The sequence below is a fragment of the Rousettus aegyptiacus genome, unplaced genomic scaffold, assembly GCF_014176215.1.
Source record: "Rousettus aegyptiacus isolate mRouAeg1 unplaced genomic scaffold, mRouAeg1.p scaffold_m13_p_11, whole genome shotgun sequence".
In the NCBI taxonomy this organism is placed as follows: Eukaryota; Metazoa; Chordata; class Mammalia; order Chiroptera; family Pteropodidae; genus Rousettus; species Rousettus aegyptiacus.
This window is the reverse complement of record NW_023416286.1, coordinates 18,934,796-18,958,531: the sequence shown is the minus strand read 5'-3', so window position 1 is coordinate 18,958,531 and position 23,736 is coordinate 18,934,796. Positions and strand designations below refer to the sequence as shown.

General features: G+C 34.7%; 1 protein-coding gene across 6 annotated transcripts in view; it reads left to right on the top strand.

Annotated features, from left to right (window-relative positions):
* FNDC3A (fibronectin type III domain containing 3A) overlaps positions 1-23,736 on the top strand; it is a 173,911-nt gene that overhangs the window by 92,078 nt on the left and 58,097 nt on the right. For 5 of the 6 annotated variants that reach the window (XM_036228574.1, XM_036228572.1, XM_036228570.1 and 2 more), the window contains one exon: positions 15,845-15,921. In XM_036228574.1, the coding sequence (XP_036084467.1) occupies positions 15,862-15,921 (60 nt within the window). In that variant the 5' untranslated portion in view covers positions 15,845-15,861. Of the gene's footprint in view, positions 1-7,264; positions 12,056-15,844; positions 15,922-23,736 lie in introns of those variants that run through there. The other variant, XM_036228573.1, reaches the window with a different exon arrangement.

Sequence of the window (23,736 nt, the reverse complement as noted above, 5' to 3'; positions counted from 1 at the left end):
CTATGGTTCTCCAGAGAAACAGAACCAATAGAATATATAGAGCTATATGAGAGGAGATACATTATTGGAATTCACTCTCTGGAGAGCCAGAAAAGCTGGCGTTGTAATTCAGTCCAAATCCAAAGGCCTAAGAGAATCATTGAGTAGTCCCAGTCTGAGTCTGAAAGTCTGAGACCCAGGAATGCTAGTGTCAAAGGGCAGGAGAAGATAGATGTCTCAGTTCAAGCAGAGAGAGCAAATCTGTTTTCTCTTCCTTTTTGTTCTTTTACTGCCTTCATCCTCAGAATTGGATGATGCCCACCCAAAACTGGGGAGGGCCATCTGCTTTACTCTGTTCACCAATTCAGATGCTTATCTCTGCTAGAAATATCCTCACAGACAAACCCAGAAATAATGTTTTACCAGCTATTTGGGCATCTCTTATCCCAGTCAAGTTAACATATAAAATTAACCATGACAGAATGGAAATAGTAAATTTGTCACTATGTAATGTGAAGCCGTAAGTATTTTTCAAAAAAGTATGCAAAGGAAGAAAAAAAAAGAATATTGAAGTTGGAGGCATGAGAGGCATGTAACATTTAAGAGCTAGGTAAAAGAAGAAGAGTAAATAAGATAACATATAGAGAAATATCCAGGTTTCTTTTATGTATTTCCTTTTAAGGCTAGAGCAGGTACTGTAGGATTGTTCATAGGTATTATAGAAGGAAAAAAGGCAATAAGTTTGAGGTGTTAAGAAAACAGCTTATTTGCTGTAGACCTTTCCAATGCCTTTAACGTGCTAATATTCATAATGAATTTTCAGGAAGTGATTGTTGGTTTGCAGCTTGTTCCAAATTCTTTTGAAAATGGAATTCTTACTTAGAAGCACTTTATGAAACCAGATTTTCTAAAATACATTTTCAGAAACACTATCCTCGAACAAACTAAGTTTCAGTTTTCAACTTCAAAATGTTTTGATACTAACCCACAGTGCCACCCCAGCTCACCATCTTAGCATCCAAGAATATATGTATATATTATTGGGAGAGGAGGAGGGAAGAGGGCAACAACATAAAGAAAGTTAAAAGACAAAGAAATAGAAATATTTGCAGCTTATCACAAGAGTCTTTGCAAATCTAGTAGGAAAATAGGCAAGGGTTAAGAACAAACAGGTCACAGAAAAGGAAAAATAAATTACTTAAACATTTAATATGGATATTCATCCTTACTCATAATAAAATGCAAACTGAACTACACTGAGGTGTTATTTTCACCTTTTAGGTTGGCAAATACCAAAAAGTTTGAACTACTAATGAGGGTATGTGGACTAGAATATATATTAGGACAAACTCTGAGATTTGGTAATGTTAAGAAAGTAAATTCTCATTGATATAACAATTCCACTTCTAGTAATTTATCCTGCAGATACATTAACACATCTATGAAGTGATGTTTGTACAGAGATATTCATTGCGGCAAAAGGTTGAAAATAACTTGAATATCTATCTATAGGAGAATAGTTAAATAAAGTATGGTACATTGTTACAGTGGAGTACATTGCAGCCATTAAGAGATTAAAGCAACTGTACATGTACCAATATGGAAAGATCACTAAGCTATATTATTAAGATGCAGAACAGTATGCATAGTATACTATCATTTCTATTTTTTTTAAATATACACATAATTGCTTTCATGTGCATAGAATATCTCTGAAAGAATTTATAAGAAACAAAGAATGGTTGCTTTTGGGAGGGAAACTATAGCTGGAGGACAAGCTTGAAAAGTCAGGCCCCAAACCTGCAATTTGACCGTCTCTAAAATGTTACATAGTCACGAGCAAAGAGCCTGAGAAACACCTTGTCTCCTACCTTTCTCTGCTTAATCCCATCTTAAATTATCTACATGTATAAGACTCTACTTCCCTGTCTAGTAATATTTGAACCTGAAGAGAAGAGGAGGGAAGTGAGGCCTTTATTCCTGTCTTTGCCTTTGTGGAATTTTTTTTTTCTCTATCTCTAATTCTTTTCAGTCTTTGGCATGCCAGCATCACAGTGCATTTTTAATCTCCCTTTTTCCATTTAAGACATGTTAGCTGGTAGGGACTTGCCCGGAGAAGGTCAAAATGAGTAGGGTGAAATAGGGGCCAACAGCAAATGATCAAAATATACAAATCATGATAGAGAAAAATAAAACCTTATAGTCTAGTCCTCTTCTGATGAAAGTTGATGTATAGTGAATAAGTATAGAAATGTTTTCAACTGTGTTTTTACCATGCCAAATCTAGATTTAAAGAGCACCCCTCAAAAAAAAATAAAAGACAACTGTCTCAGTAATTTTTATGTTTTCTAAATACGTCTTTTAGATGATTAACAATTTAAAAACAAGTGAACCTTAGAAGGGGTGGAAGAGCCCTTGCTTTTGTTTTTTTGGTTTTTTTCTTTACAATTTCTCATAAGAATACTAGTTGAGGAAACAACATGAAAGCAAGTGCCTGAGAGTATGGCAAAAGGTCCTTGGTATGTTTTCAACTTAGTCTGGTTATATCAGATTGATGATGGTACAGCAGAAGATTATTAAACACCTCTAACTCTCATCTCCTTTTGGCTGTCCAGTTTTCCTGGGAAGTGATAATATTTGATATGATTAATACTAAAGTAGAAGGAAGGGTAATGCTTTAAGCCTAGAAGCCCAGTTTCTTTTCAGAAGAACCTAAAGTAGGATGTGAACATTTTGGGGCAAGCCTCCAGAGATAGGTTCTTTTCCTGTTACAGAGGAGAGGAAACCCCTTATTCCAGGTGGATATGTCCAATTCAGGGAGAAGATATTTTGAAACCTTATGTATGGTTACTTATAAGCCATCTTTTCCAATCCATCTGTAACCATAAAAAAATTGATATATTTGGTTGTCCATAAAACTAAAACAAGAAAAGCCCAAAGGAAAAGGTAACAGTGGGAAGAAGACTCTGAGGTAGCAGTGAATTGTGAGGCTACCACGTAGTGCTCCAAATCAAAATCTAAATGTTATTTGTCAAGCACATGTTATATAAAATGTTTAATTAATTATGGCATATTCTACAAAAGATTTGTCTGAAGAACCTGACTATGGGGCTATTTTCCAGATAACTCATATGACTGGTGAAACTTTAAGATATGTTTTGAAAAGTCCAGACTTTAAACCACAGAAATTATGAGGCAACTTAAATATAAATATAATCTGTTATATAGGAAATCTATAGTTAAAGTAAAAAAGCTTAACTGTTATATAAAAAGAACCTTCTACAACCCTTTTCAACATCAGCAGTAATGATTTAATGCAATCTGTATATGTTGGATGACTGGTCTGCCCTTTCACATGGGCCCATTTTTTGTCAACCCCTCTGGCCTTAATGTTTGGTTCTGACAGAATTTGCGTCATTGATCAATATCACTGCCTGTGTGACGTCAGCATGTGGGTGTGAGACATAGTTAACCTAATGTGCTGCCGTAAATCCCAAGCACTTTTTCCTACTAGAATAACAAAGAGTGATTCATCATTGTTCACATTAGACTGATACTAAAAAAGCAGTGCTCATAACCAGCTGCACCCATGCACATTACTGTCACAGCCTTGTAGCTTTCTAAACAAGAACACTAAATAACTTATTATTTAGAAACAGGTGGTTGGTAAATACATTTAAAGTTTTTTTTTTTTTTTTTTTTTTACCTATATACAGTTCAATTTAGTGCTAAAGGTAGAGTCTAACCATAATATGGTAGTCATTCTTCAAATTTTCTTAGTGTGCGGATTGTTGATACATCTAAATCCTTAGCAGATCTAATGATAGAAATTTTCAGTTACCTGTACACAGATAAATGAAATTGCCCATAACTCTGACACATATGTAGGTACGTAATCATCTAAGCAGTGAATAATGACCTTGATCTTTTCACTTTCTTCTATAACTTCCTGCCCCATTCTGTTCGCATTAAAATTACCAGCTTATTAAATTCCTGGACTCAAGGCCTGTGCTAATTGCCTGCGTCATGTGAATAAATGTTGCCAGGTGTTTGGTAGTTTTAACAAATAAGCAATTACTATTAATAGGGTGACCTTCTGTCCCAATTTGTCTAGGACAGTCATAGTTAATGCTTCTCATATTCGTGTCTAACCAATTTAACATTTGTCCCAGACTTCTCATTTTTTAACAGAGTAAAATTAGTAGTTGCATTAAAATAAGCTGTGATGTATCTTGTCAACCATCATATATATTTCCAGCTTCTGCCATGATCTCTTTTAAGTAAGCAGTTTATCCATCTCTTGTTTTCATTTTACCTGCGATTAAATCTCAAAGTCAACCAGAATAACCATTTCTCTTTTCCTGACCCTTTGCAGAAGCAAGTCAAAGAGAGCAGCAGTTAAGGAATTTAACAGTAAAGCTACAGGGCTAAGAAGGACTGCTAAGTCCTTCCAGTCTCCTGGAGGTGGTAGTGGCAGAGGTATGTAATGCTGCTGCCCCTGCTGGCCACTTGGTGTCATCAGGCCACTAGTTGCAGGAATCTGTGAGAAGCATATAGTTTAGATGAATCTAAAATATATGCAGTGAATAAAATATAAATATTCCTAATCATGCTAAGCGAAATAAGCCAAACAGAAAAAAGTTGAAAATCGCCTAATATCACTTATATGTGGGATATAAACCTAAAAGCAACAGACAAACAGGACAGAGACTCATGGACATAGACAATAGACTAGTGGTTACCAGCAGGGAGGGGAGAATTAGGCGGGGTAAAAGGGGTCTAATATGTGGTGACAGAAGGAAATTTAACTATGGGAGGTGAACACGCAATGTAAAAATATATATGTCTTACTGTTGAATATACAGCTGAAACTTACTGGATTTCATTAACCAATGTCACCATAAAATAATTAAATAAGTAATTAATTAAAAATTTTTGTGTAGAAATATTCCTGCAACAGAATATATAATAGTCTTACTTGTTCTGTCATTTATTATATAAATATTACTGGCAGTGTGTTTATATTTTGCAATAAACCCTTTTAGCAACAATGAGCTAAACAAATTAAATGTGGTGAAACATGCAAAAGAATCAGAAATAGAATTTAATGAGTTTTGTTTGTAAAAATATTTGAAGGTATAGTACCAGTGAAAATATTTGGTCTGAAATATTTACACATTTCAATAAGATAAAAAAAAAAAATAGAACTAAGAATATTCTTCACTTAGCAGAATTTGCTCTCAGCTTATTAGATAGATAGCACCTCAGAATCAGAATATTTTTTTTAATATAAATAATATAGTTTTAAATTAAAATACTATAGAAGAATCGGTTGAAGGTATCAATGGCTTCTAATTTATTAACCATAAAATAAAACAGTTGAAGACAGTTTTATGGAAAAAAATTAAAAGATGACTATTAGCTATATCTGTTTTGTTAGCTATATCTGTCTAGAATTTAATATCACTTTAACTTCAGTGATACTGAATTCTAGAAAGATATAGCTAACAAATTGAAAATACATGGTATTATTCTGCTTGTACTACTCTTTAATATTCAGTATTCAATATAATGAAGTTGATAAAATGCTCTTTAACGTACTCACCTGTGTATTTTGACCCTCTGAGCACACTGTAAGTCTAGAGAACACTGTAAAGCATGGTGCTGAGTCCTCTGATGCAGAGGAAACATCCTGTCTGCTGTGGAAGAACTGAGCCAAGTTAGTTTGTGAAAAACGGGAACGATGTGGCTAATGTTCTCTCAGTCCCACTGACCTAGAGCAGGAGGGTAGGGAGGGCCCCTTCTCAAGACATGGACTTTCAGCCAGAAGATTTGGAGATGCTTGGCGGGTTTGCTAAAATGAGTCTCAGAAGATAAATCTGTTTTCTAACCTGTGATCTTTGACATCAATTATTTCTTTTAGTTTTTTCAAGAGGACTATATATTATGGTTCCTAAATTTCAAAAAAAAAAAAATCTTCATGAAATAATGTGATAATATAGGATGGACTTCCTTCTGTCTGTCCTTAATTCTCTCTTTTTTCCATTTAATGTCATTACTGGACCTAATTTTTAAAAAAGTAGGTCACCTGAATGGGTCTCCAGTATTTGTTTTGAAATTTAACTGGTACGTAAATCCAAATACTTGGGAAATATTGCATTAAAATATAGATATCTGTCTGTATAGCCATGCTCTAGCCAGTATCTAAACTCTTAACCTCATCCAGCTACTCCACAGTCAATCCAAAATATATCTGATTTTAGGATGATCCTCATATTGCTTCTTGTTGCATGAATCATATAAAGTAACAGTTGTTAAATTGATACCTTAGTTTAATATAAGGAATTTATAGAGAAGACAATGCTACTATATTGCCAGATCTTCAAGGTAACTAAAGCCCATGAAAAGTGAAAGGAAAAACATGTGTAAGCCAAGAAGAGAGACTAAATAGAAATAAGATTTGATGTGTGTCCAAAAAAAAGTTATAGGTTCTAATCTTTCGATCCTCCTATCTTCCTGAGATTCTTTGGATATATCATTGTCAGTCATTCCCAAGAAACAGACTCCTTCCCATAGAGACCTGATTATTTTCAAGTTTCATTGACCTTTCCATGGTTCCTTGACTCCATGGACATGCATCAGTTGTGATCTAAGCTTCGTGAGTTTAGTGCATGTCATTTAAATGCTTCTTTGGAACCTGTACTTTAGTACAGCCACAGGATCAGGGTCACCATCATGGTCAGAGCCAGTCTTTTGAAGGATTAGATATATGTTTGTAGAGGAGTACAAGAGGAACATATTGTACCTCCCCACTCTCTTAAATTTATATCTTAATGATTCTAAACCACTTTTTTACTGAATTGAACAAGGCTCTTAAATTTTCTGACTTGGAAATAACTCAGACTTATTATTATAGTCTAAGAACAGCCTTAATAAACAAATGATCTTGTTTAGTTATTGCCAGAAAGAACTTTATAAAATCAATGTCAGCTTCCAAATTTAATTTGCTTCATAATTACCAATCCCTTTCTGCAAGTCAACTGATTCAGCTGTCTTGCTGTGTTAGCTGTTCATTTTGCAGCTAGTTATTTTTGAGGGTACATTACTTAATGTTAGACATTTATTGGTGCTTTATGGAACATTATACTATATGGCAGAAGTCAGCATTGAGTTATAGCTGCTTTAGTTTTTTTCATGCCAAGTATTTGGAGCCATACTCTATGGCAGTTTGAGACATATAGTTCTTGATTCTACAGTTCTTGATCTGCAGAAGAAAAGGACAGCCTGACATTGTGGTCCTTGATGTTTTAAATTCCATCACATTTCAGCTCAGTGTCATATTCTAATCACGTTTCAGTTTATACAAAACTAGAGAGGTTTAATGGCCCAACTCTAGAAAGGGCATAAGACTAGCCTCTCTCTTATTTATGTTATATTTTTTTTCTTTCTTAATTTTCCCTATTTTAACTTCCCCCTTTCTTTAATTTGTCACCTATTTTGTTTGGGTTGGGGGGGTAGTTTTTATGTTTGGTGCTATTTGTATTTCTTAAATCTTTAAATTATCTTTTAGAACATGTTTGGCTATTAAGTGATTCAGTGACTGGTTTTCATATGATATCCCTCATTTAAGAAACTTTTAGAATCTTTCTTCCCAACAGTTTCAGTGAGATACATTTAGGTACATTTTGTTTTGTTATCATTATAACTACCAGATATTTGGGCTGTATTATGTGAGGCCTTCCATCCAAATGTTCAGTGCTTTTCAATTTATAGTTTATTGTCAAGTGACTTTTGGTATTATTGTGCTGCAGTTTTCTCATTCATTTTATAATTTGTAATATATCCTGAAGAACAGAGGTAGCACAATATAAATAGTGAAGAGGATGGATTTCAGAGCTAGACCATTCAATTCTGTTGACAGCTTACTAGTTGAGACTTTGCTAAGTTACTTAACCTCTCAGTATCTTAGTTTCCTCACTCGTAAGATGGAAATAATAGTTATTCAACTTCATAAGGATATTATGCAGATTAATTGATCTGTAAAACACTTAGATCATTGCCCAGTGACATTGATAAACAATGTCATCCAAGTATAGTGCTAGTGCTTGTGTTGACAAGCCTACCTGAAAATCAGTATTCAGGAATGCTAATAGTTAATGTGTTTAAAAATGTTACCAAGAAGTCCAAACAATTGGTATGACATGTCATGCTATTAATATAAGAGAGCCCTCTGCAAATAGTTGATACAGTGTTGTGAAAATAAAAATCAGGTGCACTGTAAGTTTGCTAATGTTGTCATATAATCAGGTAAAAAAGGGAAAATGAAAAATATGCTCATTACTGCATAATGCATTCCTATAATTGTAATGTTCTTAATGTATCCTCTCACTTAATATTTTTATCTGTAGGAAAGGTGATTGACTAATGTATATTCTTGAATTAATAAGGTTTTTAGGACACATGAGATACATCTATCTTATATTTTTCTTATTGTAACTGAAAGATCCTTGAAAGTATGGATGATATCACAACTCCTGGACATTAGAACTTGGTGACAACTGTAAGGATAGTTGAGAATAGTAAGGCTAAAGAGCTGAGTCTTGTTATAAGGGTATTGAAAACAGTTGAAAATACTAAACAGGCCAGGAACGACCAATAAAGCAAACCCAGTGAAGGAGGAAGTAGAGATCAGATCAAGAGAAGTGGAGAGATAGCTTTGACCTAGTGAAGGAGCAATGATTCTTCCAAAAGTAACATTGCAAGAATTCAGTTTCATGCTGAGACATGTGGTTGAGGTCAGATTGGCAGGCAGGGGCGTTCAAGAGTGGTGAGGATCTCTGATAATCACTCTAGAAACCAGGGATAAATTTCTGAAAGGATTCCTGAGCAGTGTTGACAGCGGAGTTAAAGTTGGATATAACTAAATTTATAAACATGCCAGTCTGAGTACTATTTGATTTCTGCAGTTCAGGTCTAAGAGACGAGATGGTAATTATCAGATTGATTAAAATTGCACATTTTCAGGGGAGAAGTAAAAGGAAGACATGGAAAGGGAAGGAAATCAGTCTCTGAAGGCAGCATTGGATCAGGAAAAAGGGGAGATTATTATGAGGAAAAACACACGTGGGAGAAGCAAAACTGGAGAGATGAAAAATATGATGGCCAGACACTGCAACATAAAAATTTTAAGATTTCAAAGGTGAGATAGTGAAATTCTAAGTGATAAGTTAATGAGGACTGAGCGTGACAGCAGTGAGAAAGGGGTAGAGGGTGGCATACTCATGTGGTATGATCTCAGAAAAGAAACTTTAGCATGAAACGGTAACAGTGGTAATGGGAGCAGCCTTAAGGTATCAAGAGACTGCCTCAGGAGACAGTGGGAAGCCTCTGCTCCCAGGGGCTGCTAGAAATTCTCCTATGGGAGAGCCAGGTTTCATTTAAGGGGAAACACATGAACAGGTGTTCTATGAAAAGGTTTAGATGGACATAAGGGAATTTATAACAGAGGGGAAAGTTTTATTGAGCACAATGGAAAGAATTGAGAAGATCATCAGTTAAAGAATCAAGAAATGGAAACGCAGCTGTGTGAGAATATGATCCAGAATGAGAACTTGGGCTGCAAGGGCTTGCTTTGTTTAGGAATTGAAGATCAGAGGCAAAGTAGGAATTACAGAGAGGCAGAGTCCAACAGTTACCAGCAGATTCTGTTATGATTCTGTTATTGTTGAGTCTTGTTCTTCAGGCCAGCTTTGCTCAGAAGTTAATAGTTAACCTGTCCCCACATGTGAGAATGGTCTTTTAGTGTTTTATCTCCTCTGGGGTATCTGCCATGTATTTGTTGAAATCAAGTTACCCCTTGTCAGTTCTTTTCCACTTTTTTTGGAAGACTGGCTCTTTAACATGGTTTACTTATTTTTTTTTTTTAATATAGCCTTATTATTAGGTAATTCTGGTTTTGCCTCATAGTGTGCCCTTGGCAAATTACTTAACTGCATTCTCCTTCAGTTGTTTACCTGACGAGGCCTACTTCAGTTATTGTGAGGATTAAGTGAGTTAACTCATGTACAACACTCCAGATGGTCCCTGGGATATACCGTGCACTATATAATTTTTATTTTTGAAAACATAGTGACCATACTTTTAATATTAACTATCATTTATTGAATGGTGCCAACCAAGTATACTTGGTACTTTAAATTTATCTAATTTGATTCTTACGACAATTCTACAAGGTTGATTATTTTAACCTTTTACAGAAGGAATACAGATTCAAAGAATAAATTGCCTTGCTAACAAATATCGAGCTGTTATTAAAATTTACATCTTTTTGTTGCAGGACAGGGTAAATTTCTCTGAGTGAGAGGTGGCGGGGAGACCAAACTCTGCACTGAGAGAAGAGGAGGGTCCTTTGGCAGAGTGTGTGGAAAGAACTCAACACATCCAAAGTTAGAGTCAAAAAGAAAGTTTATTACAAAAGGGGCAACGCTCCACAGACAGAGTGTTGTCTCCTCTCAGAGGCAGAGAGAGGGACAGTGAGAGGCAGTAAAGGCACTGAGCAGAACTCAGAGGGACAGGGGACAATAGAGACAAGGACAGTGAGAGAGACAGAAAAGTAGCTGAGAGAGACAGTGAGAGTTCAGGAAATTCAGTTTATATATTGTTCTTTAGTTCCTGTGAGTTATAGTTTAAAAGACTTTGTTAACCCATTTCCTTTGATATGGACATATAGTGAGGAAGAAGAATTTGTAGCCTGAAAAGGTAAGAATATGTAGAGCAAAAAGTCTGCGGCAATTCCCAGCCTTTAATCCATAGGCTCCCCAGGGTTTTAGCTATAGGGAATGACAAAAGTTGGTTTGGTTCCTGTTTCCCCTTCACAGGGGTGGGGAATGAGTTGTTAGCATCCCAGCAGAAATCTTCCTTTGTTCTGAAGGTGTCCTCTTGGCCTGGCTGCAGGGCTGATCTGCATAGTGCAGTCTCTGATTGTGGCTTGATTAACATTTTAATTCTCTTGCCTCCTCCCTATATTATTTTGATACCAAAATCCATTTTATTTCCTTTGTGTAATTCGTTACAAATCACAGTCATTATCATTACCCGTATATTTGTGTTAACTATTAATAAATTTCCTTACATAGCACAATAAAAAAATGAAAATACCTTCAAAACTTTTTACAGTCTTTCTCTTGTAATCTTTGGTGTCATTCCTGGTCTCCATGTGTGCTTTCGTAGAGTATCTGAGCCTGAATCCATGAGCTGCCTTTTCAGATTTCATGGCTAAGGGTAAGAATGCCATCTACCAAGTATCTATATTAATGCCCAAGTTAAATCATTAAAAATAGATAAGTAGGTAGGTAGATAGATAGGTACTCCCTCCCCCCAAAAAACAAAACACAAAATCCAGAAAAAGAAAGTAAAACCAACAGTAAAAGTGGCAGCCTTTATTGGCTTGAGAGGTTAAGTGCCAGCCTAACATATAAACCCCACATTTGAGGAATACATTGATCAAGTTTATATTTTTAGTCAGTTTTTTGTGAGCATTCCTTAAGGGTTGAGTATGGAGAGTGGATCAAATTACACAAGGATGTGTCAAAGAGAATCTTCCAAATTAATGTTATAGGTATCCTAAACTTTTCTAAATGAAAAGTAGCAGGCTGAATAATAAAATTTGAATTGGAAGATTGTGCCTGTGATGTTATTAAAGTGTAAACAAAGAGAATCGTTTTACATCACATATATACTTTTGTACGCGTATTTTGATGAGCTTTGAGTTGGTTCTTAAGGAAGTCTGAAAGATGGTGAGATTCAAGGCAGTGGCAGTAAAAATCCTTTAATCATTTCCTATATTCAAATGCTGTCAGCAGGACATTTGCTTTTTTCCCCTCTTCCCTTTCCGCGGGTCACTGCAGGTCACGTGATGGGCATCATGTGACTCGGTCAAAGGATCTTTTCCTCTCTCAGCTTTGCCAAAAAAAAAAAATACCCAGCCGTTCTCCAATTAAAGCTGTTAACGTGTACTACGCCGTTTCCCTGTTGGATTTTCTTGTTCTCTGCTGCCACTGTAAAAACAAAATGAGTGGTAAGATTGCTGTTTTTGAACATTCTGCTTTTATTTTAAACACAGAAGGCATTGTATTAAGCTAAAGTCATGCTGTGTGTGTGTGCGTGCGAGTGTTTTCAATAGATGCCAAATCTATCGCTATAAAAATGTTTTAAATTGTTGCCATGTAGTTATAAAAAGATCAGACTCCAGCGTTGGGCTGATTTTATATTCCACAGACTATTTCTTTCCAGAATTTTTATTTTACTAGGTTTTTTATTTTTACAACTAAATCTGAGAATTGGCATCAGATAATTGGGAAGCCATTGTGAAAGCTTGCTTACACAGAGAACGTGTAGTATGCTTACAGCCCGTTGCTTTTCAGAATTTAAACTCAGAAAAATTTGTAGTTTTGTTTTTTTAAAAACTCTTAAATGGTAATGTATGCTAATAAAAAATAAAATGTAACTTATACTAGATGGAATATCATCTTTATTAAGTCATCGATGGCACTCTTCAAGAATTGAAGTGAGGGGCATCTCAAATTCTTAAGATAATTGATGAATAGAATTGTTTCCTCTTCTGCAGTATTTTGGAATTGGAAATATGCCATTAAAAAAGAAACAATAGCTCTGTGACTTGGCAGATTTTGCTCAAATCATGTAGATTATTAAGTTGCTAGGTGTCTCTACAGTTGTTCAGATATAGCTACTCTTGTGCAGATGTGCATATAATGGTACAATCTGTAACGGGTTTAGCTTCTTGGTAGGAACAAAATCCCCCTCATTGTTTTTAATCAGGGATTGTAGTTAATCTTTTAGTACTTCTTAAATTAAAAAGTATTGTTGAGACTAAGGAGGTAGTCAACCATTTGCAGCATTAAGTATGTATAAAGTTTTAGAGTTTTGCTGCTATAGACAAGAATAGCACCAGAAATAGTACTATAAATATTGTAGTTCCAAACATCAATACTTGTATTTACTGTGTTTATACAATGGTAGTTGTATATGTTTTGCATTGAATATTACTTCACACCAATATTTTAGATATTAATGAATTGTCTTTTTTTAAGTCTAACCATGTACCATTTCTGCCTCAGGGTAAGAAAATTTGCTTAGTGCAGTGAAATGATTACTTCCTAGGGAAATAAGTTAATCATTATTCTTGGACTGAAACTGAAATGTATTTACCGCTGGTTTATTTTAGGTTGGGTTTGTTTTCTGTTTTCAGATTCACACTTAAATATGATTAAAGGATAAAGCAGAATTTTGTGCTACTAAATTATAAACTATTTGGCAGCTTTCAAGGTATAAAATGGTTTGAATTATAACTATGGTATTTATTTATTCATATTTTTAGTAAAAGAAGAGCAAACCAAAACAGTTATGTCATTTTACAAGTTTAAATGTGATCAGCAGTAACTTTTTTATTCTAGTGACTAAAAAGCAAAAACAAAAAACCTATACTGATGACTTGATGAACTGTAGTCACTGGCACATACAGTAGAAACTGTTTAAATGTTAAACTTCTTTATTAAGATTACGACAAGATTTTCAAGGAATTTTCTTCTTGATTCCCAGCTAAATTTCACATAACAGGATTCAGAAAACTAATTTACTACATTTTTATGTAAATTAGCTAATTGAAGTAAGCAAGCATTAGTTTTAAACTGTTCTCATTTTCTTCTGAGTCCAGCATATGGAAGTTAAAAGGTGAGTTTTGGATGAAACCTTTATTGCCTAAAGATATATAAAGCATTTCACAGGTTTTATTTAGTAAATTGTTATTTCTTTCTCTTTATTTTTCAAGACTATAAAGATAACAAGGCCTTAGTTTTCCTTAGAAGCATCAAAGTATTCTTAAGTCTCAAATTACATCAGTTGCCAATAATGCATAGTATTTCAATGTTTACTAAGTATGTAGTAGCATATAGTACAGATATATACTTAGAAATGAAACTGCCTGGTTTTAGGTAAGCTTAACCTTTCTGCCTCAATTTCCACATCAGGAAAATGGGAGTAATAATATTTTCCTAATAGAATGAGTATGAGGAGAAAAAAATACATAAAAGGCCTTGCACACAGTAAGTCAATATTAGATAGACATATATACCTGTTGTAAAATAATCTGGACAATTTCATGTATTCAGTGGGCTTATTTTGGATGGGAGGAATATTTTGTTGAGAAGTTATTTATATAATAATACATTACATAGCGTAATTTGGTTGTCTGTGCCCTGCTGCCCACATACACTCTCACTCTTTCCTCTTAACCACTTGAGTTTTTCCCCTACTTCCTTCCCTTCCCTATTCCTTCTCTTCCCATTCTTCCACCCATTATTTCCCTTCCCCTTTCTCTCCCTTCTTTCTATCCCTCTTCACTCTCTTCTCCTTTTCCCTTTCCTATTTATTACCTCTCCTCCGTTGCCCCTTCTTCTCACCCCTCTTGCCTTTCCCCTTTCCCCCTCCCTTCTTATTTTCTCTACTCTTTCCCCCCTTAACACTGTTTAGTATTCCCCTTCTGGGCTCTTTTTCCTACATTCTCTTTTCTCTTTCCTTCCTTACCTTTCAACATCCCTTTCCCTACCCATCACCACTACTTTGTTGTTTGGTTGTCACTCTTTCCGCTTCCCTACAAAGAGGAGAGTGGCTTTAATTTGGATTTTCCCTGCTCTTTATTCTGTTTTTCTGAAATACGCATAATGTTACCAGTGAAATTTGTTTCTTTTCTGTCCTATGATTAAGCTTTTCCTTCTTCATTTCTTTTATAACTGAGATCCCTTATATGTCCTGCAGGTTGAAGTTCTACATGTAAAAGGAACTCTTTCCCCCATTATATTCTTCATCAGACTCTTGGTTAACTTTATTTCATTAGAAATGAGTAAGGTTCTGAGGTTTCGTTTCAAGTTATTAAAAACTAATTGGTGAGGAGACAGTGCAGTCTAAAGTTAAAAAAAAAAAAGATCTGAAGGTGAGATTTTTCTTTTTAACTTACATAAAGCAAGTAAGATTTCAGTTCCTAGAAAGAAAAAAAAAATCTTCCAAAAGTACCTGTTGTATCCCAGAAAGGTTAAGAAAGTAAACGAGAATATTTAGAAAGGGTAACACTATAAAATGAAAGAAAATGTAAAATAAGAAGCTAAATTTTCTTTTTTTTTTAAATAACTTTTCAGTATAAAATACAAAAAATTTTTATGTGCCTAAATATACACGTATGTTATTCCTCTTAACTTTGTTCTCAAGCTCCCACAGACATGACTTACACATTATATAAGGAAGCTTTTGACCCTAACAAAGCAAGTTTCAAATTTCTAACTATATTCTTCTATATTTCTCTCTTGACTTTCTAATTTTTACTGTTGCTTTTCAAAAATTTACTTTTTTGTATCTTTCATTGATTTTATATGCAAAGTTTGATTTTATTTTTCTCTAGTTCAGTTTCTAAACTCGCACAATAATAAGAACCACCTGGGATATTTGTAAAGTAAATATACTGATTCAAGACCCCCACTTACTATAAGTATACTAAATAAGGATCTTCAAGAGAGCTGGGAAATCTGTGTATTTTAAAAAGCTCCCTAGGTGGTTATTATGATCACAAGGCAGGTTTGAGAAACACAACTGCAGGTAAAGAGTAATCAGTGCACTTTGTAAAATAAACTTTTATGTTTTATAACAGATGAATCATCCGAAGTTTTTTTTCATAGTAATACAGTCCCTATTAGTTTGAGTGTTTAGATGAGTATTCAAGTATAAATTACATTGTTTGCAGCAGCCTTAGCTTACTAAGTATTCCTGGATTAATACATCATTTCTGTGGCCCATTCAGGTCCTGCTCAGGTTCCAATGATGTCTCCAAATGGTTCTGTGCCTCCTATTTACGTGCCTCCTGGATATGCCCCACAGGTACGTTTTTATGTTAGTTTTGTTTTTATACCTTTATAATAGTGATCATAATATGTACTATTTATCTTAATTTCAATAAAAAATACAGTTCAAGAGCCTAAGCTTACCCAGTTTAGTATGTCTTTGGTAAATCCATTTCAGCTATTTTAATACATTTAGTACATTCGAAAAGGGGGAAAAATTAAATTGGCAGCACTCATCATTTGGCCTTATTTTGAGGTGTTGAATTATAAGAGAATTCCAGAGTTTTATCTCCCTGAATATGTGAATAATGTAAATAATATCTTAAGGTTTAAGTGCCTACACTAACATTTTTTTAAATTAATGATTTACTTAGAAGTAACCAAAGATAATACTTCAAGCTTTATTCATACAGTGGCTCGCAGACATCCATAATAATTGTATGGCACACTGTGGTAAATAGAAGAGAATTGAGACCTATAGACCTACAATCCTAAGGGCTAAAGAGATTAGATATCACTACTTACCTGTAACCCTTTCCCGCATACCAGTTGGGAAGCTCTGACTCAAAATAAAGTATAGGTAACTTATTTTCACAGGCAAACTTAATTAAACTGTAAGTTCTGTAGGTGTTCAATATCTTCTGCTACTGAAATTCTGTGTAGTATGTACTTATTGCCTCAAATCCTTTTTGGAAATACACAGGTTCTTTTCCTAACAATAAATTTATACTTGACATTTTTTTCAGGCCTGTTCTTACTTCCTCCTAGATCATGCCAGGATATTGGTGGGATATTATAGTGGATTCACTGCTCATTCTGAGAATAGAAGTAGTATGAAAATTAGAATCAGAAAAGCTGGATTTATATCTTATTTGCAACCCTTGCTGGCTGCATGGCCTTGGACAAATTAACTTTCTTGAGTCTTACTGTTCTCATTGTAAGATGAGGTGATAACATATTTGAAAGTACTTTGTGAGCTTTTCAGAAAAACATTCTGCCCACTATCTCTACTTTTGCTTAACACACTGACTCTTTAATTTATTGGACTGTGCATTCTGCCTATATTACCCTACTAAATCTGTTCCCTGATAGTGTACCAACCCCAAAGGCCTTTTTTCCAGACTGATCCTTTTTGACCTCTCAACATTTGATACCATTGATATGAGTTACCTCAGATTTCCTTGACATAACGCTGTCCTGATTCTTTGTTTCTCTGGTTACTTCTCAGACCTTTCTCTACTTACATAAGACTATACCTGGTTTTTCCTCTCTAGCATAGTTCAGTTCAACAAACAGTATTGACAGTTAATATCAACAAACAGCTCTGTATTGGATGCTAGTATAATAAAGGTGATTAAGACAAATTTTTTCAATGCAGTTATAGGGTATCCTGCTGTTCTCTCAATTAACAGTACCTTTTATTTTTATGGCAAATTCCTGGCCTTCTCATTTCACTCAGTCATGACCTCCTAGTAGTACTTTCCTTGAACCTTTCCAAGTTCCTCCTCTTTTAGGTTCTCATGGCACATTGTATAGATTTCTATTTCAGTGACTGTATCACACTGTTAATAAATTATCTTTTCCTGAGAAGATTATGAATTCTTACGGTTCCCACATTGAACAGTATATGAGCACAGTTCTCATATGCCAGGTACATTTATAGATGCTTGGGATATATCCATAAATAAAATAGGCAAAGACCTCTGTCCCTTTGTAGTTTACATTTTTGTGGGGAAAAGTGAACAAAAAATATAATAAATGTATAAATTACATAATGTATTGGGTGGTGAGTAATTGGGAGAAGTAGAATAGAGCTGGTTACATTTTAAAATAGGTGGTCAGAATAGGCCTTTTTGGAAGGGTGACATTTAAACCAAGTCTTGAATGTTAGCCATGCATTTATTTGGAGGAAGAGGATTCTGGGAACAGAAGCAGCCAGTTCAAATGACCTAAGATGAGAACATACCTGGGAACAAATGGCAAGGAGGCCACTGTGGCTAGACTGAGTCCTCAAGGCAGAAAAATAGTAAGTAATGAGGTCAAAGAGGTAACAGGACCAGATAATACAGGACTCATACTCATCTTTATTTCCTCAGTGCTGAGTATAGTGCTTGTCATATAGTAGGGGTTTAATAAATACTTATAAATTGATCAAATCATTATCCAAGTTGAGGTTCTGTATCTTTAGGCCAAAAACCACTAAAATAATCTTCCTATATTCTTCCTGTAATCTTTTTTGATCTTCTCACTTCTGTGCTCATAAAGAGCCTTTAATTGGCTTGTTCACTCAATGAAGTCTGGATTTCTTGACATGTAAGGCCTTACATAATTCTGTCCTGGTTTGCCTTGTATCCTTCTCTTGTTATATCTAAGGACAATTCCATTTTTACAGCCAAATATAACTACTCACATATTCATTTGATGTTTTCCTTTCTCCATGGTTTTGTTAACACTGTTGTCTGGAGAATGTTCTTTATACCCTCATTTCTGCCTTTTGAAATTCTACCCATCCTTGAGGATTTGGATCAAGTTATTTGTACCACTTCTTGGTTATGTATTAAATAGCACCTAGAATTATGATTATACATGTATATATTTTTAAGTTCCTTGAGGGTAGGAGGTGCCTTTTAATTTTTGTTATGTGGTAACTCGAATATAGTAGGTGTTTCATAAATACTTGTTAAATAAGTGAATGAGTTTTAACAATCTTACTGGAAGGATTAGCTAGACTAGTAGGTTACTATTATCAGTCTTAATATAAGATTATCCCTAGGAAATGTATCATTTTCAATCACAGAGAGTAATCCAAAGATAAAAATCTAATCTCATCATTATTGAAATAATTTAAGTATCCACTGTCTAAGAGTGGATTCTAGCATTTTGACATCACTGTCAAAACTCCTTTCATTCCCTGACATACACAGTTTCTGATTAGAAAATACTTATTAAGACCTCAGTTCTAGCACAGCTAAGCACTTGATAATTGTCCAAAACTTGACATGTAAGCAAACATAGTTATATTAGCAAACTTAGAAGCTAGGAGTTGAACCAAATGTTAAATCACATAAATGTCTCTGATAAAGTATCAGTTATATTTGGCTCAGTGGGAACCAGGTGGCACACACATTAAACCCATGAACAGCTATCATCTGAAGTCTGCTTTTAGACTTTTATATACTGATACACCCTTGTGGCAACAGGTTTAATCACCTCCATCCCTTGTATCTATTGTTGAAGGCCAGTTACCCCAGGAGGGTCAAATAATGTTTTTGCTATATCATCATGTGATTCAGTAAATACCAATGGGATTCAGCAAATTTATGTGTCCTAAAAAGTTTGGTTACTCTGACAAAGACTATAAAAATGAAAATCCAGTGTTGGGACCGTTTAGCTCTTATCACTGAGGAAATAATAGTGCTACATGCATACCTAAGAGCATAGCGGGGTCCAAAAGCTAGATAAATCTTAATGTAAGATTAAAATCAAGATTAATGAAAGTACTTATAGGAGAAACATATGAAGAAATCATGATTTACATAGGATACATCAACCTTCAAATAGGTGATGTTTGTACTAATGTGTATCCCTATTAAGTTTAGAACTACTTCAGATATGAACATATTATTAACTTATGCATATATTTTAACTTCGTTTTTGAGAATAACATTTGACAGAGTATCATATATTGAGTAACTTTGGGTGTAATTAGTTCTGTTACTCATTTTCAGTTTGCAAAGCCCAAACCTGCTATTAAAATTGCCAGTTGTATTATATATCCTTTGCATTCTTATTTAAAAGTTCCATAATATAGTTTATTTTATAATCTTAATACCTTATTATTTTGATACTTTAGCATTCTACTCAACATAGTGAGAATAGTGAAACTTAATTTTTTAGTTATAGACATAACTTTTATTATTGGATCAGAAAAACTGAATCATTTTTAAAAATCATCATTTAAAAAAATTTTTTTCATCATGATACTGTTTAATATGATAGGAAGACCTAAAGCTAATTAAATGATATGCACGAAACAAAATTGTTCACCAGAAGTTTAAATATAAAGGAATATTAATTTTTCAAACAAGGAAATGGAAAAAATATTTAATAATAAAGAACAAATATAGTTGTATGTTTTAAACTATTTTTGAGGTCATTATTATGTAGAAAACTTGGAAAATATATAAAAGGGTAAAGAAAAAAATTACATCAAATATTGTAACCTAGAACTACTTTCTGTAAACATTTAGTTTATTTCCCTTTAGCCATTTTTTATAATTAAAAACATAATTTAGACATTACCTTAATGAACTTTATTATTGTATTTAACAAATAAGAAAGAATTTTGTGAGACATTGACATAACGCATAGAGGCAGAAATACTTGCCAACTGAACTAAGGTAACAAATGGGAAAACAAACAAACACTGTAAAACTCAAACATGTGATTGTTTGACACAATGCAAAGGTCACAGGAGTAGAAGGAACTTAGTTTACTGGCAAATAATACTAACTAGTAGTCATTAAGAACATTGCAGAGGAATGACATCAGAAGCATGGCAGATTAAGAGATGTCCCCTTGAAATAGCGATAAGCTGAACATCTAAAGATCAACAATTAACACCTAACCTCCACATAAGCATGTCTGAGTGAGTAATCTGCTCATAAAAGCTACCAGAGGTCAGAACCGCAAGAGTCTAGGGGCTAGATTGAGAGGAACAAAGAAGCTGCCTTTTGGAGCCGGAGCTCCAAGGGGGAGGGGCTGAAATTGCCGCCAGTTCCAGGGCTGTTCTGTCTGAGAAATCTGTAAGCTTCATGCAGTGGAGCCCAGGAGTCAGGGCAGAAAGCTGAGAGAGGCCTAACTGCTAGAGGGGCAACAGCTGAGTCTAAGCAGCAGTGGTTGCTAAGCCCGGGGCTGAGACACAGACACTGGCAGGAACCCCCACCCACCAACCCACAGTGTGCCCTCTGCCCCACATCCTCCAAAACCAAACACTGTGGAGCCCCAAGGGAATTTCAGCAAACACTACTAAAATTGTGGCTAACACTGACAGGGACTGAGACTGAAGGTAGCGATTGTGATGAATATTTATGAGAAAAATATCTCAAAGCAGGGATCGAAGAGGCTTGGACACCACCTACTGGAAATCAAAAGAAAAACACCTTAGCAACAAACCGATGAGAGACCTCTAAATAATCTTTCTGGTGTGTGTGGGGGCGGGAGGGGGGAAGGGGCAGAATACACTCCCATTAATGTCCAGGAGGAGAAAAATCGTCTTTCAAACATCTTGAACAACCAAGGTGGCAAGGCAGCTCAAAAAGAAAGAAAGAAAAATCCAGAAAATAAACTTAAAGACAGAAATATGCAATTTAAATGACAGTACAGATTGTACTTCTGAAAAAACTCAATGAGATCCAAAATAACTCAGATCAATAATTCCAGATGTTGAGAAAAAATTAGACCAGCAGAATGAGTTTTTTAGCAAGGAGATTGAAACCCTAAAAAAGAACTAAATAGAACTTCTGGAGATGAAAAACACTAAAAGAGATGAAGAGTGAAATAGCAAGCTTAGGAAGTAGACTTGACCAAATGAAGGAAAGGATCAGTAATATCAAATACAAAAATCTAGAAAGAATTCAGAAGGAAGACGAGAGAGACCAAAGAATGAAAAATAATAAAAGACAAATACGAGAACTAGGTAACATCATCAGGAAAGGCAACATAGGAATAAGGGGTATGCCAGAAGAAGAAGAGGGACGAGATCATAGAGCACATTCAGATAAATAGTTGATGAGATTTCCCCAAATCTAAGGAATTAACTGAAGCTTCAAATCGAAGAAGCCAACAGAACACCCAATTATCTCAACCCAAAAAGGTCTTCTCCAAGACATGTTATATTAAAATTATCAAAAATTATTGACAAAGAATTCTCAAGGCAGCCAGGGAAAAGAAGATGGTAACCTATAAAGGAAAACCCATTGCACTGTCTTCGGACTTCTCAGCATAAACCTTACAAACAAAGTATGGAATCAAATATTCAAACTTTTAAATGAAGGAATTATTAGCCAAGAATAAAGTATCCAGCAAAGCTCTCCTTCATCTGAAGGAGAAATAAAAACCTTTACAGACATACAAAAGTTGAGGGAATTCTCCACTGAGGCTTGCATTATAGGAAATACTGAAAGAGATCACCCCACCTGAAAAAAAAATACATAACTATGACTAAGGCTAGTAGCAGACCAAAGCAGAGTAGTACAACCCTTATTAAGAATAGGGTATTATAAACAATAAAGCGATAATTGCTATTGCAAGATAGAAATAAATGCTCAGCATACAGAGGGACAATTTGAGAACAATAACAAAAGGGGAGAGATCAAATACCCATATTCGCAAAGGGGAATGGAGATAAGACACATGCAGAAGAAAATGGACTCCCCCACACACACATGCAAATACACACTATTCTTCACATATTTTCAATAGTAACCACATGCCAAAGATTCAGAACTGAAGTATATAACATAAAACATAAAAGACCAAGGGTAAATCCACAAAACCCAACCAATTAAAATAACAGAAACACAAGGACAAGGAAGCAATGGAAACACCATGCTACCAGAAAGCAAAAGATAAAATGGCTATAGGAAAACCTCATGTTTCAATAATCTCTCTAAATGTAAATGTACTGAACTCACCAACAAAAAGGCATGGGTTGCATATTAGGTCAAAAAACAAAACCCAACTATATGCCGCCTCCAGGAAACATATTTCAGTTCCAAAGACATAAAGACTCAAAGTGAAATGGTATAAAATGACATTTCAAGTAAATAGCATTCAAAGAAAAGTGGGAGTAGAAGTATAAATATCGGATGAGGTAGACTTCAAAATTAAAAAGGTAAAGATACTGAGGGACACTTCATAATGATAAGCTGAATCCTACACCAAGAAGACATAACACTTATTAATGTCTATGCTCCCAATCAGGGAGCCCCAAAATTTATAAACCAATTACTAACAGAACTAAAGGGAGAAACAGACCAAAACACTCTGATAGGGGGGACCTAAATACCCCACTATTGGATGTAGACAGATCATTCAAACAGAAAATCAATAAGGAAATAACATCCTTAAATGACACATTAGACCAGCTGGACACAGTTGACATTTATAGAACCTGTCATCCCAAAACAGATGCTTATGCATTCTTTTCTAGTGCACATGGAACATTCTCAAGGATTAACCACACAGTAAGACACAAAACTAGCCTCTACAAATACAAGAGGATTAAAGTCGTCATACCAACCATATTCTCTGATTATAATGCTTTGCAGCTAGAGAGAAAAAGGAAGTGGGAAGAACCACAAATACATGGAGATTAAACAACATGCTTCTTAGGAATGACTGAGTCAGAGAAGAAATAAAAAGAGATCAAGAGATACATAGAAACAATAATGATAGTACAGCATATCAAACTTTTGGGACATGGCAAAAGTGGTCATATGAGAAAAGTTCATATCATTACAGGCCTATCTCAAAAAACAAGGAGCCCAAATAAACAACAATGCTTTGTCTTTAAAAAAAAAAAAAAAAAAACTAGAAAAGAACCAATGAAGTGTAAAGTCAGAAGGAAAGATAATCAAAATTAGAGCAGAATTAAATGAAACTGAAACAAAAAAAATAATAGAAAAAATAAGTGAAGCAAAGAGCTGGTTCTTTGAGAAGTGTAATAAAGTAGACCTCTGGCTAAACTCACTAAAGAAAAAAGAAAAAGAAACAAATTAACAAAATCAGGGATGAAAGAGAAGATACCACAGATACTGCAGAAATAAAAAATCATACAAGAATACTATGA